General features: G+C 39.7%; 1 protein-coding gene across 6 annotated transcripts in view; it reads left to right on the top strand.

Moving 5' to 3' along the window:
- The window catches only part of oxr1a (oxidation resistance 1a), a 115,587-nt gene that overhangs the window by 32,796 nt on the left and 63,146 nt on the right, over positions 1-19,645 (top strand). For 5 of the 6 annotated variants that reach the window (XM_058053874.2, XM_058053871.2, XM_058053872.2 and 2 more), the window contains exon 1: positions 64-104. The exons of the other annotated variant lie outside the window; for it this stretch is intronic. In XM_058053874.2, coding sequence (XP_057909857.2) covers positions 79-104 — 26 coding nt within the window. In that variant the 5' untranslated portion in view covers positions 64-78. Of the gene's footprint in view, positions 1-63; positions 105-19,645 lie in introns of those variants that run through there. 6 annotated transcript variants of the gene reach the window in all.

The raw sequence follows: 19,645 nt of genomic DNA, 5'->3' as shown, positions 1-19,645 counted from the left end.
GTCGCGGTCACATGACATGCCTTTCCAAGTTAAGCAGTGCGAGGGATCAGTTCCGTTATCCCTTTTGCACAAGAGTCAATGGAACCTGCTCTGGAACCTGCTGGGTATGTAACAACGTTTCGTAGCGCTAAGACATTTTTCTCGAAGATACAGTACTTTATAATACTTTAAAGCTGTGCTTTGAAGAAATCTGCAAGCATAATGTACTTTGCAGTGAAAATATGAACTATTACAGAGAAATAGTGGAACAGCCTTTTGGGTGTATTGATGCTCTCACTCAAGAAAATCAAAAGGCAACTGATGGCGGAGCTTTTGTTGGACTGTAAGTGCTTTTCCCAAAGCTCAGCTCTATTCAGTTTAATAGCCAACTCCTAAGATATACAATATAACAATACTTGATTTTCTGATAATTTTATAGGAAAAGCCCCAAAACACTCCCACTCTCACCATCATTTGTAAACCACTTTGAGTCAGTACAGCTAAGGGATCATAAAAGGGTTTTTATGACCAAAAGAAGACAATGAAAACACAGCATTCCCTCCTTTGGGAGCAGAATGAATTGAACATTGAAAGGACATTTGACATTTGAAAGGATTGCTGGGATTTTGTAGGAAATAATTTGATTTGTCAGGGATGGGTTTTTAAAGCGTTCATCAAACAGAAGTTGATTCTGGAGGAATGGATTCTGCATCTTAATTAACAAGCCTTTTCAATGTGTTCTTTCAATAGTTTGGGTGTACTTGGGTATACATGCTGGACTTTTGATTGGACTTGATTTTTCTGTTGATTTGTATTCTGAAATATGTTGGTTATCATTAACAACGGTCGAGGAGCCATAGCAATTCATTCATGGCTACATTGCATTTTTGCGTCATTGTACATGTGCAGTCACCAAATGTAATGAAGTGGACCCAACTCCGATATTGTTGGCCAACTGCAAGGGTCGGCAACCTTTACCGTCAAAAGAGCCATTTTTCCTCCCCTTCCAGTCAACGAAAATAGTCTGGAGCGGCAAAACATTACACACCTTATACTAAACTACAGGGTCAGGCAAAATGATCCGACACATTTGTAGGTTAAATAAAAGGCAAATAAAGTAAAGTAACACAAAAGTGTTTATTTTTGAAAAATACATATAATGCCACTCTGTTTCATTATGTTTTAAAAGTAAAATCAGTTCTGGCGGTGCAAGGTCGGCCAGTTGATTTTCGTTTTTCAGTAGTTATGAAGTTGGTAACCCATAACAAGATTGTGTTTCGAGCTGGTTTACCAAGATCGAAGTGCAAACGGAACGCTCGTTATGTTGCAGTTACAGATTCGTTGGTTTGGATAAACGTTTCCACAATGAGAGCGCGATGCTTACCAGTCCAATTCATGGCAGCAACTGAAGAAAAAGAAACGAAAAACAATGGCTTTCTGTGTACTTTTCCAAAATAAAAACACTTTGTTGTTTCTTTACTTTATTTGCCTTTTATTTAACCTACAAATGTGTTGGATCATTTTGCCTGACCCTGTATAACGTTGTGAACTTCAGTATGTAACCAATCAGAGTTCACCTATCTGTGCTACCTGCCCAATATATTTTCTATATATCACTTCAGTCAGTGAGGGAACGCCCCTTTTTTGGCAGGAGCCAATCACGAACTATCAGTGCATTCCTTATGGACTTTGTATGTGTGTCTATATGAAGTCAACCTACAGAACACAGAATGATTTGAAATGTTATCAATCGAACATTGATAACGTAGACAATGTTAAGAGCCCTGTGGGACTTTCTCTGCAGTTCTTAGTGGAACTTAAGCTCTTTGTCATTCTTACGCAATCACTAACTACACTTACAAGAAAGTTCTCAGATAACTTTAGTTACTGGGTTTCATGTCCTTAATTATAGACCGCGTGTGACACACATCTAATCCGAACCACTCTTCCTTAATCCACTTTGATCAGATAAAAAGTGATCCAAGAGGCCCACATACAGTCTTCTTTTGAAATGATGCAAGGAGAAATGAGACATACGTATCTTACCAGTCAAAACACTTCATGCTGTCAGAATCAGAAGGAGACATGTTGGAAAATACACAAATCATTCTTTATTAGCGGCCACAAAAACAGACTACAGCCGAATAGATCTTATATCCTGTCAACACGGCTTGGAAACCCGTCCTCGTACACTGGGCTAGCGATAAACTTGCAGTTAAGCCTTACTGCCATCCATCACCCAGTCAAATAAAAGTCTTGACTCCAGTCCAGGAATGGGTCGGTATGAGATGAGAACTTTGGCGAAAAACATGGTTTTACTTTTTGTCAGGGTGGCGGCCAAGCGTTCATAGCGACGTCGCTTTTTGATCCTTCGAATTCACCAAGCGTTGGATTGTTCACCCACTAATAGGGAACGTGAGCTGGGTTTAGACCAGGGGTGGGCAAACTACGGCCCGGGGGCCACATGCGGCCCACCAAGCGTATGAATCCGGCCCGCGAGTTGCTTTCTAACTTTTAACATACGTGCATGCTGGCAACATGACTTGCAAGTTGGATGTCTTATTCAGTAAAAAATAAATAATAATAAAAATGAAAATAATTAAAAAAAAATGTTTTTTATTTTTTTTAATGTAAAATTAAAGTTTGTAGTTTGATGTGGTCTGATGTTTAAAATGCTGCGGAAAAAAGGCATACGTATATATGGAATATATCTAATAGTCTGACACTTTTACAGATAAAATTATACAAATAAGTAAATTAATTAAATAAAAAATATATCATATAATTGGTATATATAATAAAATTAATAATAATATAATTATAATATTATATATAGAATAAATATAATATATAATGTAATAAATAAAATTTGACAACTAATTCAAGGTGGACTGTTAGAATTAGAAGCAAATACAAATGTATACAAATATATATACATATGTACAAATATAATATATTAAATATAATAGATATAATATAATTAATAATTGATAATAATATAATAATATATATTAAATATATCATAAATAAATGAAATTAGACAAATAATTCAAGGTGGACTGTTAGAATTATAAGTGTAAAATAGTGTGTGTTATAAAAAATATATATTCTGCCCCCCCGGACAGTTTTGTTAACTCAGTGCGGCCCACGAGTCCAAAAGTTTGCCCACCCCTGGTTTAGACCATCGTGAGATAGGTTAGTTTTACCCTACTGATGACGTGTCGTTGCCACAGTAATCCTGTGTTATAATTACAGCTCTAAAATGTGTTATTTTGAAATATCTTTATTAAAAAGATGAACAAAGTTTAGTCAAATATAATACAGTGCCCAGTTCATTGTGTAGTCGGCTGGGATAGGCTCCAGCATACCCGTGCCATCCTGATGAGAATAAACGGTATAGAAAATGGATGGATTGATAATACAGTGCTTCTCAAACAGATTGTATGACCACAGCAACTTAATTTAGTGCCAAACCCAACAGATCATTTGGTGTGTGGATGCGCATTTAAATATGTTTTATCTTGTATGTTTTTGTAACGTTCAAAGAAAGGACTCACAAAATTGCCATCAGCTACTTCTCATTAACACAGTACACACACAAAAAGATTTATTTACCAACCTTGAGCTCATTGGCATCAGCATTCATTCCTCCTCAGGATATTTAGTATGTCAATTAGGTAAATAAAAGTGATTTGAATCACAGAGTGAATGAACTTAACATGGAGTATATTTGAGCTTCAAACGCCAAATGTTTAAAATTTCGTGTGTGTGTGTGCGTGTTCCGACAACAATGTGTGTTTAGGAGCAGAAGTCAGAACACTTGTTTGGCAAGTTTGTGCTGATGAATTCATGGTGGCAGAGCAGTGGGGCAGAAGATGCTCTTGGGGGCAGAGAGAGAAAGGCGGAATGAAGAGATGTTGTTACTTCATCTTGCTGCACTCGCTTCCTGATGAAATAAAATAAAAAAAAATAGAAAGGCATTGGGTATTGGGAGCGGGGCGGTGCTGGGTAAGAAGGGAGGAAGGAGTCACCGTGACAAGGGCGAAGCAAAGACAGGCCGCAAGCTGGCCCGTGTATTTCTTATGTAGTGTAGTGGTGTGAGGTGAAGTGGTTTAGCTGACGTCATGTGTACTGTGTCAGCACACTACAGCCATCGGTAGTGGGCAGTGAAGGAGAAAACCAAGATGTGTTAAAATTGATGTCTTTTGACAAGTCCTGCACATTCACTGTGGCTCACTGATTATTATAACTTCATGTATTTCTAAAATTTGCATTTTTTTTCCCCCCACTTGGGTCAGAATATAATTTTCTTAGTTTTACAAATGTCAACTGCAGTAAACGTCCTCCCACATTCCAAAAACATGCTAGGTTAATTAGCGATTCCAAATTTGTCCATAGGTATGAATGTGAGTGTGAATGGTTGTTTGTCTATATGTGCCCTGTGATTGGCTGGCGACCAGGCCAGGGTGTACCCCGCCTCTCGCCCGAAGACAGCTGGGATAGGCTCCAGCACCCCCGCGGTATAAAATGAACGAATGAATGATTGATTTAAAAAAAATAAAATAACATAAATACTTTAAATGAATAAAAATAAAAAATAAATACTTTAAATTAATTAATAAAAACAAATAAATAAATACTTTAAATGAATAAATAAATATAAATAAATAAATACTTTAAATGAATAAATAAATATAAATAAATAAATACTTTAAATGAATAAATAAATATAAATAAATAAATACTTTAAATGAATAAATACATTAAGTAAATAAGTAGACAAACAATGTGTACATTCATTCTTCACTTATTATTGTTATTATTATTATTATTTAATAATAATTTGTACTGATCAGCCTGGACAGCGATATGTGTTCTGAACCCAGCACATGACCGATTTACATCACAAACCAAGCAGCCTTGGTGCCTCGTTCCTTAATTGTGGGGACATGTGCTTGCAAGCCAGATGATAGGTTGACACCGTCGGCGACCACAAGGATCTGCAAGCTGACTAATTGTTGTCAAATTATTGTTATTGAGCACTTTGGTTGCTATGCTACCACTACGTCACATTAAGATTAATTTCTGGGTTTATGTTTGTGGTCATATGACTTGTGTCGTGTCCTGTGTTGGAGCCAAAACTTAGCAAGACACATTTTTCCGGGGAAGCACTGAAGTCTTGCTACATTTTGTTTTAACGGCTATTTATATAATAGATACACAGCTATTGTACTGCCATTCAACTGTATATACATTACAGTAGTTTTTACGTTGATGCACATGAGCTGTCAGTATGTGACTGCTCGGGAGTACATCACATGGAAAAAGGTTTGAGTTGAGGTGAGCTGAGATGAGGTTTACGTCTACGATCCCGTGCTTATTCATGCAGATGTTGCTGCTTCAATTGATGACAATGATGCTTTTCCATCATCTTGGCTGAGTTGTTGCATTTTATGTCTTCAATCCAAAGTGCATCCACACGCAAAATGTTTATGGTTATGTGACTTTCTTTTTATAGAAGGCTTCCCCCCCCTTGTGCAGCATGAAGGCAATAGATCGATGTTATACCGCATTTTATACTCTTGTCAGTTTAATTTAGAGCGTGCATTTATGCACCCGCACAATTGTAACGTTTAAACGCACCTTTACTGATAAAATGCTGACACAGTTTGGTGTTACTGATGATATAAAATACAGTGAAGAAAATAAGTATTTGAACACCCTGCTATTTTGCTATTTCTCCCACTTAGAAATCATGGAGGGGTCTGAAATTTTCATCGTAGGTGCATGTCCACTGTGAGAGAGATAAACTAAAAAGAAAAATCCAGAAATCACAATGCATGATTTTTTAACAATTTATTTGTGTGATACAGCTGCAAATAAGTATTTGAACACCTGAGAAAATGAATGTTAATATTTGGTACAGTAGCCTTTGTTTGCTATTACAGAGGTCAAACGTTTCCTGTAGTTTTTCACCAGGTTTGCACACACTGCAGGAGGGATCTTGGCCCACTCCTCCACACAGATCTTCTCTAGATCAGTCAGGTTTCTGGGCTGTCGCTGAGAAACACGGAGTTTGAGCTCCCTCCAAAGATTTTCGATTGGGTTCAGGTCTGGAGACTGGCTGGGCCATGCTAGAACCTTGATATGCTTCTTACGGAGCCACTCCTTGGTTTTCCTGGCTGTGTGCTTCGGGTCGTTGTCGTGTTGGAAGACCCAGCCACGACCCATCTTCAATGCTCTGACAGAGGGAAGGAGGTTGTTCCCCAAAATCTCACAATACACGGCCCCAGTCATCCTCTCTTTAATGCAGTGCACTCGTCCTGTCCCATGTGCAGAAAAACACCCCCAAAGCATGATGCTACCACCCCCATGCTTCACAGTAGGGATGGTGTTCTTCGGATTGTACTCTTCATTCTTCTTCCTCCAAACACGCTTATTGGAATTATGACCAAAAAGTTCTATTTTGGTCTCATCTGACCATAAAACTTTCTCCCATGACTCCTCTGTATCATCCAAATGGTCATATGCAAACTTAAGACGGGCCTTGACATGTGCTGGTTTAAGCAGGGGAACCTTTCGTGCCATGCATGATTTCACATCATGACGTCTTAGTGTATTACCTACAGTAACCTTGGAAACGGTGGTCCCAGCTCTTTTCAGGTCATTGACCAAGTCCTGTCGTGTAGTTCTGGGCTGATTCCTCACCTTTCTTAGAATCATTGAGACCCCACGAGGTGATATCTTGCATGGGGCTCCACTCCGATTGAGATTGACCGTCATGTTTAGCTTCTTCCATTTTCTAATGATAGCTCCAACAGTGGACCTTTTTTCACCAAGCTGCTTGGTAATTGCTCCGTAGCCCTTTCCAGCCTTGTGGAGGTGTACAATTTTGTCTCTGGTGTCTTTGGACAGCTCTTTGGTCTTCGCCATGTTACAAGTTAAAGTCTTACTGATTGTATGGGGTGGACAGGTGTCTTTATGCAGCTAACGACCTCAAACAGGTGCATCTGATTCAGGATGATACATGGAGTGCAGGTGGACTTCTAATGGGCAGACTAACAGGTCTTTCAGGGTCAGAATTCTAGATGATACACAGGTGTTCAAATACTTATTTGCAGCTGTATCACACAAATAAATTGTTAAAAAATCATGCATTGTGATTTCTGGATTTTTCTTTTTAGTTTCTCTCTCTCACAGTGGACATGCACCTACGATGAAAATTTCAGACCCCTCCATGATTTCTAAGTGGGAGAAATAGCAAAATAGCAGGGTGTTCAAATACTTATTTTCTTCACTGTATATACACTCCCTGCAGTGCACCCTTAACCCTCTCGCATCAAACTAACAAGCAGAGAGCACCTTGCTGGTGAGAAGAAAATTAATAATCTCATTAAATGAAATCGCATTGCCTGCAGCTGTATTCTAACAGCCGTGCAGCTGAGACCACGTGCAACTGTCAAAACCTTTTTGTGTCACATTTGACTGTCAGGTTTAGTCTATGCATCACACAGCCCGGCCTCGGTGTCGTCAAGTGTTTGCGTGCATATTTGAATGCAAGACTTTTACATCTGTTTGTTGTACTCAGGGGGGTCTGCTGATCGTCCTCCTCCAGTTTATCCCAAAGGTGTTTTTACAAAGAGCTAATTTTAGTGGGCTAGCAGGCATGTGTTTACATGTGTGTTGTGTGCACAGGGGCAATTTGCATTGGGCCCCGTTTCCACAATGGGGCGCATTCTTGGTAAATGTAGAAAGAATGTGCATTGCTGCCATAAGGCATACAGCACCAAGTCAGGAGGCGTCAGTTCCTGGAAGTGTAATGGTACAGCTGCTGCCCTTTAAGGCAGAGGGCGTGGGATCACTCCCAGCCCTGCACAGTAAAATTCTGTTAATTTGTAATTTTGCACTAAAAATTATTTTTTCCCATGTATTTCTACTCCCTAAATACATGCAAGTAATTGCAGTCAGTGATATTCCTTAAAGGGGACCTATTATACTCATTTTTCAATGCTTTGTATAGAGTTCTGGTGTCCTATAGAGCAGCTACACACAATAACCCGCAAAGAAAAACATTTTAGATTTTGCAGAATATTTGCTTTAATATTTGCTTTAATTAGATTTTGCAGAATATTTGCTAAAATAATAATCTCAAACACGCGGCCCGCGGGCCAAATGTGGCCCGCAGGACACTAGTTTGAGGCCCCCGTCTTGATATGAAAGTTTAATGTTAGTGCGGCCCGCGCAAGTTTGACATGGATGCTGTATGGTATCATGTACCCAGAAAAAATTATTACGTTTGATTAATGTTCATGTTAAAGGTTAAATAACTTAATAGTTATCCTCCCTATCCGTGTGGAAGTGGTAAGTTTTTGGCTATTTAAGTTTAAAGGAAATAACTTGAAGGCTACCGTTTAGGTCGCTAGCTCTCTAGTTTGCGAGTTAGCATGTGTCTCAAGACCCTGCAGTTGCGCAATATGTTGTAAATAAAAAGAGTATAAATGTGACTATAGTCGTGTTTTGTCATGTCTACAGGGCTCTAATAATGCTTTGTTCATTTTAATCAGAAAAAAAAAATGTCTACCCACCAACTATATGTGGTTTCTTAAGTTTTTATTATTTGCCCTTTTATTATTATTATTATATTTATTTATTACTGATTGATTGATTTTCTTTGATTTGTTTATTTATTTTTCATCTTATTTTGTGTAGAAAAATAAAAAATAAGATATTTGAGAACAGTGGAATGTTTTATCAGAGCTTTTCTTGAAGAAAATCGGAACCAAAGCAAAGTTTATTCATTTTTCTTTTTTTGATAAATGCGTTTTTTTTGTTTGTTTTTTTTAAACCTGATGCGGCCCAGTCTCACCCAGACCCTAGCTCCAGTGGCCCCCAGGTAAATTGAGTTTGAGACCCCTGCTTTAATAGAATTGATGTGTTATACTATGTTATTATTGTGGTAGCAGTTTGCTATTTGTACGCAGGTTGCGGGCTGTATGCAGTAAATAAAGTTCACTTTGTTTTGTTAAAATAATGTCAAGTAATCAAGACCCATCACATGCACTTCCATCCTGTGTAGTTTCTAATGGTTTGCGATGTGTGGTAGTCTCTTCATGGGGCCGACACCGTCCTCCGAAAGTGCTAGAGGCTTTGTCTTCATTTTCAATGTCCGTCTAAACTGTCACTCTCCATTGTGGAACTCGTCATTCTCCAGCTTCTAAACATGTTATTTTTTTTAACTATATCTTTCTGTGTCCTCCTCATGTGTCGCATCACTGATGGCAGAAAAAATCGGACATCCCACAAATGGCTGAAAATTTGTCAAAACACGTATCCCTACTGTGTTGCTTTGATATTTTTTTCCGATTTTCTGACAAATACACCACCGTAATTGGCAGCCCAAAGCTTGACCCATACGTCGGGGTGACTTGAAATTTCAAGAACCACCATTGTGGTTTACGGTGTATCCCGGCACAGTCATGATTCAGCACTCAGTCATGTAAAACATTTTTGGCTTTAAAAAAAAAAATAATAATTTTGTGTACATCATATCAACAAATAGGTAAGTTTTGAATGATTATTGATTATTAATATGTGTTTCATCTTGAAGATTTTATTTATATTGGTGTTCCAATTCATTAGGGGGTACACGGCTTCAGGTCAAATGTCTGAAAGGGGTTTGCGACTATAAAAAGTTTGGGATCCACTGGTGTCAACCATCCACCGTCCACATGACGAAAAGCCCACATTTTCTGTCATGGACTTCATCTAACTGTGTCACACTCAAGCTAATGTGCGGAGTGTATTTCAGCACGTTGCAGAATATGCCAACTGGTGCCAAATGTGCCTGCTGCAGGGGGTGGGGGTGGGGGGGTCGGGCTGACTAGCCTGAGCCAAGCAGGCTGCCAACTTCCAGCAGACAGGAGGAATGAAAGACTTGTGGTCTGGAGGAGCAGAAGTAGACAAAAACAGTTGAATTTTGAAAAGAACCGAGGAAATTGGGCTAGAATTCTGTGTGCAAGTCACTATTACATACTGAGAGTCATGTAACCTCTAAATAATGGCATCGCAACAGATGCTAACTTCTAGTTGACCCACAGCATTGACGTGCCCTGACAGCAGCAGGGACGTGTGACCTCATTGGCGTGTGCCAGTGACACCAGTGGTGACAGATGTTGGTGCCTCCAGCCAGTCAGTGCTTTCCTTGCAAGTGAGAGCCCTGGCTGAGAAAATGTGAGCATTCGGTATTCCAACCGTGCAAGCGGGGAGTGAAATTTACACCTGACTAATAAGCCAATTATAATTTAGTGTGGCCATTTAAATTCAAATATATTTTACAGTGGAGTGTTACAAGATTAATATTGTTAAATGACTGGATGATTTAAAACTTAAAGGGGACATTATGCTCCACTTTTTCTGACCCATAAATGTTGTTTCATTGTTGTATTCTCGTGATAAACAATGCCAAAGTTTCAGATAATGAGGTTTGCACATGTGGAAGTGAACCCTAGAAGACGTTTTGGATAGCTCTGAACGGTTTCAGAGAGTTTTTTTTCATCACTGCTCACTATGATGTCACAGTGAGCCAGGCATCCTTATCCTTACTTCCAGGAAATGTTTGAGGGAAATCAAACTTGCCATAAGAGGCAAGCATCAGGCAGAAGTGGTTGTAGTTGCAGATTTCAAGTGTAAAAACTGTTTATTTTGTGTAAGTAAGCGTTTGTCTGTGTAGCATTATAGAGTGTGCATACAGCAGTGCTTCTCCAAAACAATGCGATAGGACACTAATCTGTATTGATATAGGAAACAATAACAAACATATGAATAGATTATCTGTAAAGTATTATCCTACACTCCATGTTTTGTTTTTACACGGCTACATGGACTAGCTGTGATATCTAGCACAATTTTCATGACGGTAACATAACTGACACCTAGTGGTCAGTCTAGAATATTACATTTGATAAGCTTCTGAATGCTTTACATTTATCTTTTAGTTTGTTTTGCTAATTTTATGCTTGAAAATGCTAATTTAGGCAACAAAATATGTAAAATTTGTTTCAGTATGCATAAATGTGACTATTAATAGATTGTATTCAACCACGAAACAGCTTGATTTATTAATATATTTTTTAAAAACATGAGTAAAGCTGCAAATTTTGAACTGTGAAGTGGCAAGGGGTGACTGTGCTCATTTAATTCTCGTATTATTCATGGATATTATATCTCATGACATTCCAGTAAAATACCAACCACTGAGCATATTATTCGTAGAATGGAAATACAAAAAAATGAATCGCTTTCTGTCTTTTTGCTGACCTCTTCTCTCTTGCGTAGCCGTAATGAGCTCACATGATAACATGAACACATTGCTGCAAACTGCACTATCGCTAGCCAGTGGCATGACGGTGCGTCCGTATACTTCTGCTGACCAATCATTTCGCCGGCTGTCACAGGCGCTCGGCCAATGAGACAGCGAGAGAAAAACTGAGGCTGTAGCAACGAGGAGGAGAAGAGGGACAGTAGCAGACTGCAGTAACAGACCCGAGGTCCCCATGGGTACCCAGTGAATCAACCGCTGGAGGCTGTGTGTGATTGAGCAGCTGACTCTGACAGGGTGTGTTTGTTGCCAGGATGAGGACGAAAAAAGCGAACGGTGCATGTCCGTATTTTGTTGCTTGAGCGATATAGACACCCGGGAAGTGAGGGAGGAAACAGCATGCCCCGGAGTCAAAGCCAGATGTATACTTCTCCCACATCACCCACCCTCCCCACTCTGAGTGGCAGTTGAGATAATTCCTCTGTGACTCGTCTGTAAAGCTCCTGTCGATGTCAGTTCCTATGTTGTATTGAGCCTTTTGCCAACAGTGATTGATTTATTGACATTTTTTTTTTGTAATCAAAATGAAGCAGTGTGGTACTGTTGTTGGCACACGCTGCTAAGTGATGGAGGAATAATGAGACACGGCTCGAGGGTCGGTCGACTGGTGAGACATTGTGTGCTAGTGTCTTCAGCTGCTGTTTTGATGAATGCAATGTGGAAATATTTAAGGCGTGATTTAAGTATTAGGATTGTGTTGTGGCTAGCAACAAAGTGGTGTAGTTCCCGTAAGTAAATGGCAACAATGATATCAGGTATAGGTCACAAGTAAAAAAGACAACTATACAGGTACGTGCTAGTAGGGGTGTCACAATCTGATATTGATATCGGTCCGATATCAGCAAAAAAAAAAGAGTAATTGGCCTGGTTTTAAAATCTCCAATATTAAAAACTCAAGACGTTGCAGTCCATTGGGACACTTATTTCGACTATGAAAACCTCTAAAAAAAAAAAAAGTTTTATTGTTTTATATACATGCTCGATCATAAATCAAGTACATTGTAATGACCACATAAACGTGTAATACTTACGGTATTTTGCCTTATTTTGATTGATTTCAGGCGGCACGGCAGTCGAGTGGTTAGCGCGCAGACCACTCGAATTGAACCCTGGAGACCAGGGTTCAATTCCACCCTCAGCCATCTCTGTGTGGAGTTGTCCCCGTTGTCTCCGGTTTCCTCCCACATTCCCAAAACATGCGAGGTCCAAATTGTCCATAGGTATGAATGGTTGATTGGCTGGTGACCAGTCCAGGGTGTACCCTGCCTCTCGCCCAACGACAGCTGGGATAGGCTCCAGCACCCTCGCGACTTTTGTGAGGAAAAAGCGGTAGAAAATCAATGAATGAATGAATGAATGATTGATTGATTTCACAAACCCATTGATGGGAACGAACTAATGCTACTTCCGTCAAGAAACGCCGCATCACTGAGACTCACAGTATTGCATTGTGATACTCCACCAGAAATATAGTACTTCGTGTTAGCTGCAACAATAACAATATACAGAAACACTGGAAACGGAACACTGTTGACGTTTTTTAAATGTTTTTTTTTGTTCGGCCTTAAAGTAGCTGTGTCCCAATGATGTGCATTGTTAGCTAGTTGGTATCAACTGGCGTTATAATGCACAGAAATGGCAAAGCAATAACCACATGCATTAATGCAATGGGGTGATTGTATAGCACTATAGTGTCTATTGTATAGCACTTATATTGTACGACTTTTGTAGGAGTTAAACCAGAATCGGGCTCTTAGACCAACAGTTGACAACATGAAACTTAAACGTCAGTACATTAGTGTTGTACATTATCTGCAGATGCCTTTGAAACTGTGCATTCATTTACGTATCATAGTAAGTTGCAAGACTCCAATGCTGTAGTCAATACACTTGTATCACATACATCCATGTAGCTCGTGATCCCTTTTCTTTCAACCTCGTGTCAGTGTTTTCGCTGGCCTTTAGCTCCTATTACTTTGACATGGAGTTTTAAAGCCTCATTGGTCAAAACTGCTCAATAACCCCGTGACACAGAATTGCTGCTGTGGCATTTAGCAAGGGCAGATGGGTGTAATGCGGCGTGGTGCTCTATACATCATTATGCGGAGGTGTCCGACAGCAGAGCAGAGTGTGGTGACGTTCAGCCGTATTTCATTAGGCTCCCGGATGCAATAGAAGGCCTCATTAACATGCGTGGCCACAGGTTGTTGTTGCCCTCCTTCTCTGGGTGTCTGAGCCATGACTTGCACATTCTCATTAAGCTTAAGATAGTCGCAGTTTCCCAATTGTTTTGTAATGATTGCCCTGCTTTGCGGAGGCAGGAATTGCAATTCTTTCGATCTCTTTCATATATACCTGTTAAAGGCGGATGGATGGATGGATGGATAGCCGATGGGTAGACAGATGCTGATGACATGATTAGCAGAGGTTATTACTTTGTGATTATGTATGTTCTTGTCATGAGTTATTTCATAACAATTAGATCTGAATTGAATAGAGCAGTCGGCAATCTCTGGGAATTCGTTTTTTTGTTTACACTTGCACCCATTTTGGACAGATAAAATCAATTTTGCCTCAAATGTTCTACCATTCCCGATACAGTGTCCTGTTTTATAAACACATGCTATACATTTACTTAACCGTCAGCTAAAAACTCAGCTTCACACGATCACGTTTTTTTCAAAAACATGAATAAATCATGCTATCTCATGTTGAATATGGCCTATTGGTAGTCAAAACATATGCATATATAAGCAAATGTTACATATTTTTCCCTAAATTATGCATTTTAAAGCATAAAGATGTCGAAATTAAGTAAAATACAAATATAAGGCATTCAGAAGACTCATTCAAAGATATTGACTTAGTATTGGACACTGGCCACTAGGTGTCAGTAAGTCGGTGTCGCTGGACTTGATCGCTAGAACAATGCTTGATATCACAACAGGCAGATCAATCCCCAATAAAAAACATTGGTTACTGTTGCAGCTGTAACCCACAACAAGCTCAAACTCAACTGTGAAGCCCCAATGTCACTTCCTGTCTGTCTCAGTTCCACTAGGGAACACATTTATGGTAACACACATTGGATTTTTGACAGATTTTGGACAGATTTTGGACAGATTTTGGACAGATTTTGGACAGATTTTGGACAGATTTTCTATGCTATAACTAGAAACATATTCAATTTATAAATAAGGAATCCTACTTCTCAGAAAGTACCGAACTGATGTTGTGGTCAGCACAAAGAAGGAAGGGAAGGAAGATAAATACCTGCATTCAACAATGCTTGCGAGCTTTGGTTGATTCATTTCTTCCGGAATTTTCTATGAATAAGCCATCTTTTTGTCTCATAATGTGAATGAAGATTCAAATGTTGCTATCGCAAGCTAACAAACAACACGCCTCTGAAATGTGCTAGTGCAATCCACTGCCTTGAGCAGAACTACAGACGGTTATTTGACTTTGGTAGACTTTTTGAAAGCCACAAAACAATAAGCAAGTACAAAATGCAAAGTTACATAACCGCTATTCAGACCGTGGCGACACTTAAAGCATCATTACTGTCAGATGGTCACTGTGCTGCCAGCGCTGACTTTGACGTCATCCCATTTTAGCACCACAGGCTTTATATAGCCTATTTGAGGCTGTATGTAAAAACCCCTCCCCCTGTAAAAAACATGCAACTGCCGCTGCAAGGCAAGGTATGGAAAGCAAAGGAGAGGATCAAAAGACGGTATTGCGACAGCGGCCTCTTTTTTTCCTGAGTCTAATCCGTCTTAGTAGCGGTGTGATAAGTGTGTTTTGACTTAGCCTCAAATTTACTCTTGTTTATGCATCTTTTGCCAAACCACGTGGATCCCCGTCGAGTCGGATAATCACAGCCATGCCAATTTGGCAAGGCAGCGATTATACCGCAACCTCATGGCTCAGGTCAGATCACAACAGCCGGGTAGAAAATAAAATGTCTTAGTCTGTTTTCCGCCATTATTCTTCCCCTCCTATCTGTCATCTTTGTGGGTAGCAATCTGCCACCGTTGGTGTCTTTGTTGATGCGCATCGCTCTTTCCTCCCTGGTACTCATGAGCGCTTTTTGCTTGCAGGGGAGATTGGTGCAATCATAGCTTGTGACGAAGCCTATTTACCCAGATGGAGAAGAAAAAAAAAAAAAAAAGAAAACACCCTTATGCTAAGCCAACACTGTCCCACTTCCCCACTGGTGTGAGAGGAAGAGCCTGTTTAATTTGTGGCATTTTCCCAGTGGAGTGTTTTCTGCTTTTCATGATGTAGGATGCATTTGTAGAATGGTGTTCAAATTGTCCCTTGTGCAGTTTCCCTCTGTATCGCATTGAAATCATATCATTTGAGCGGTGGAAGCTATCTGCAATGTTACATCCTCATGTGTTCTCCATCTGTCAGGACCACCCATAGCAATCTATGCTACAGCTCAAAGCATCTCCAGGTCAAGGCAGAGAAACACTGTGTATTTGTAGTGGACTACAAATCTATGTCACCCTATCTGTAGCTTGTCAAAACTGAAAATGTGGCATATGGACATATGGCCTTGACTCCTGTGTCCCTTGGGTTCACCTTGTATGATTCACTGCCACATAAATAGATCCATTTAAATAATGCTAGCAAGAATACAGACTGTGTACATATATTTATACTGTTTATTCTGTATATTTTGTATTTTTCATTCTTTTTTTTAATAGATGTGTCTGCACCTACTATACCAAAACAAATTCCTAGTATGTGTTTGATCATAACTGGCAATAAACCCTTTTCTGATTCTGATACAATTTAGAAAGCCGCACATTTATACATGGCACAAACATCCATTCATTCATTTTCTACCGCTTATCCTCACAAGGTTCGCAAGGGGTGCTGGAGCCTATCCCAGCTGTCTTCGGGCGAGAGGCGGGGTGTACACCCTGGACTGGTGGCCAGCCAATCACAGGGTACATATAGACAAACAACCATTCACACTCACATTCATACCTATGGACAATTTGGAGTCGCCAATTAACCTAGCATGTTTTTGGAATGTGGGAGGAAACGGGTACTCCGGTTTACGATGGGGAGAACATGCAAACTCCACACCCGGTCTCCTAGCTGTGAGGTCTGCGCACTAACCACACGACCGCCGTGCAGCCACAAACATCCATATAAGAACAAATTAAAATGCAAAGTATGAAGCTCGGACCGAGTAAAATCTGTCAAATTGTAAACTGTGCTTTTGTCCCCACCAAAAATCTAGCAGAAGACACTAGTTTGGTCTCTAATGTGACGACCGTGCTTACTTCCTCATCTGATATGCATCCGATCACATTCCTTGACGGTATGTGTCGTGCCAGGTAACCAGTTACTATAACTCGTGAAAGTGGAACCAAAGAATAGCTACAGTTTTTTTCTCAGAAGTCATGCAGGAGCAGAAGCAACGCTGCGTCATTAAGTTTGCGTTTGATTGAAATGTGGATAAGTGAAGTGAGGACAAACGTTGCCTTCACTGTTTACACACACCAGCACAAGCATTGATTGTCCTTCTGTTTCTATCCATCCACGCTACAAGGCACCGTGTTAATTCTTTCCCCACCTTCTCATTCCACGTCCACACACACTTCCATATTGTGTTGGCACCAGTTGGCCTTGTAGCTCAATGAACATAAATGTTGAGCTACAGAAGAGGGGCTTCCGCTCTACTTATGAGAAAGTAATTAGTACCAACTCCTAAGGGAGTGGAGATAGACTTCATACAGCTTGGCGCTATCCTTCTTTCCCCTCCTCCAAAGGCAAAAACAGCAGCTGCAGGTCTCTGTTTTTCATACCTTCATCTTCATAATACGCCGTGTAAACAAATGAACTGGGTTGGCAAAATAGTCATAAACATAAAGATGTCACCCAGGTAAAATTGCCTGACCTAATTTTCTCTGTAAAAACATCCAATGAATGAAACATAAGCCACAATCTGCAAATGAGACATTTTTATACATGTATACTGGGACATCGGTTTTGGGTTCTCAATAACTGACTTGGTTATTGTACGTTATTGTCCTTAATAAAAGTATTGCATCTTACCCTTTGGTTTTGGATCCCACACCCACTGTGAAATCTTGTGATACTTCGTTGACACTGTTACGGTTTCCTGTAAGGTAAACTTAGCTGAGAATGTTATGCAAACTACTCAGTTTGATACTTGGTATCATTCCACGGATTCAAGTACCTAAATAAAGAATCCCACACGTTGGTGATTCAGTCTTGTTGTGTTATTAATATACTGTATGAGTCCAACTGTGGTCGTAATGTGTCTTTATTATGAAACGTCCCTGTTAGTCTGCCCTGAATGCCCACCTGAGAAGTTAGAGTCCCATCTGTGATGTCATCGTTGGTTAAGTCTGTACTTGTTTGCTAACCAAAGTACCAAGGTACTGTCCCCTCGTCTTTATTCTCAAACTACCTAATTTGGCCTCAGTGGACCATTTTGGGGGTTTAATTTCCTGGGAACACACACACTATGATGGACTAGAGATTATGCATTTCATTACAAAATTAACACTTACGTCATGTGAGCAGCTTTGGTCCATCAGGGGATGAGCGTTTGGGTGAAATGGCCAGAAAGATTCTGTTTGCTTCAGCAGTTCTGCAGGAAATGATTGAAAGTGTGTGGAAGAGTGAGAGAAAGAGGGAGAGAGTTGGGAATCTTGAATTGCTGTTTCAGGATTTTCCCTGACTAAAGATACAGTATTTAGACAAAAGTATTGGGCCATGTTATCCCAAAACTTTCTTCGGGGAAGACTTTGTATAAGATGTGTGTTCCCATTTGATTCATTAACTTTATTGAAACGTGTATCTCTATATATTTGTTCCTACAGTGCAGGAACTCGTATCAATATGTACTGTATCCATCCATTTTCTATTAGGGTCACAAGGCTATGCTGGAGCTATGCTAGCCTAGCTAGCTACCTTCAGATGACAAGTTAAAAATATTAATTTTACACATATTGTACTTATTGTAATTTTTACAAGAATAAAATAAAAAATATTACAAGAAAAAATGTCAAAGTTTAAAATCCTGATTTTGTTTTTGATTTTTTGAGGCTACATAGTTAGCTTGTTTAGCCCAGCACTTCAGCTGTCCCATTTACGCAGACTTCCTTCCTTTAGCTGGCTAATTGGCAGAACATTCCGTCACGTTCTCAAACAGCTGGGTTAAAAGGCTTATGACTGTGTAAACCTTTGTAGACGTAAGAGAACATAAGTAAGTTGTACTTTTGGGATTACCTGATTAGCCTAGCAAATGCTAAAAATTGCTCTAACCCAAACCAAGGAGCCTCTCATCCTTGTAATAGTCTTTGAGGTTTTATCCCAGACGGATTTGATTCGACCCATGGCATTATGATACATCAAATTTAAAAAAAAGCCTTTAATGTCAAATGAAAAGGTGAACTAAGAAACTGTTGTGACACTCTCATACTCGCCTGATAATCAAGCGACTATTGGGCATTCATTACATACTGTACAACCCATAGTTGTTTTGTTATTTATCTAAGGATAATCCAACATGAAGACTAGAAATTCTAAAGTAAGTAACATCACTTCTAATGGTCAGTTCTGGCGCCCATTAATGCTGATATGTATCAGAAACACTCCTCAATGTTCCTTGGATGAATACTAAGACTTCTTGGCTTGATCGACCATCAATGCCTCTACTCTAATATTTATATGTTAACCCAACCGGTCGAGACGGAAGGCCGCCCCACAGAGCCTGGGTTCTGTTCTTCCCTAGATTGAGTTTTTCATGTAGTGCAGGGGTCTCAAACACGCGGCCTGCCAAATGTGGCCCGCAGGACACTAGTTTGAGGCCCCCGCCTTGATATGAAAGTTTAGTGTTAGTGCGGCAAGTTTGATATGGATGCTGTGTGGTATCATGTACCCAGAAAAAATTATTACGTTTGATTAATGTTCATTTTAAAGGTTCAATAACTGTTAATAGTTATCCTCCCTATCCGTGTGGAAGTGGTAAGTTTTTGGCTATTTAAGTTTAAAGGAAATAACTTGAAGGCTACCATTTAGGTCGCTAGCTCTCTAGTTTGCGAGTTAGCATGTGTCTCAAGACCCTGCAGTTGCGCAATATGTTGTAAATGAAAAGAGTATAAATGTGACTATAGTCGTGTTTTGTCATGTCTACAGGGCTCTAATAATGCTTTGTTCATTTTAATCTGAAAAAAATAATTTGTCTACCCACCAACTATATGTGGTTTCTTAAGTTTTTATTATTTGCCGTTTTAT

Source organism: Doryrhamphus excisus, linkage group LG5 (genome assembly GCF_037039965.1).
Source record: "Doryrhamphus excisus strain RoL-2023G ecotype Guam linkage group LG5, RoL_Dexc_Guam_v1.1, whole genome shotgun sequence".
Classification (NCBI taxonomy): Eukaryota; Metazoa; Chordata; class Actinopteri; order Syngnathiformes; family Syngnathidae; genus Doryrhamphus; species Doryrhamphus excisus.
This window is presented reverse-complemented; position numbering and strand designations above follow the sequence as displayed.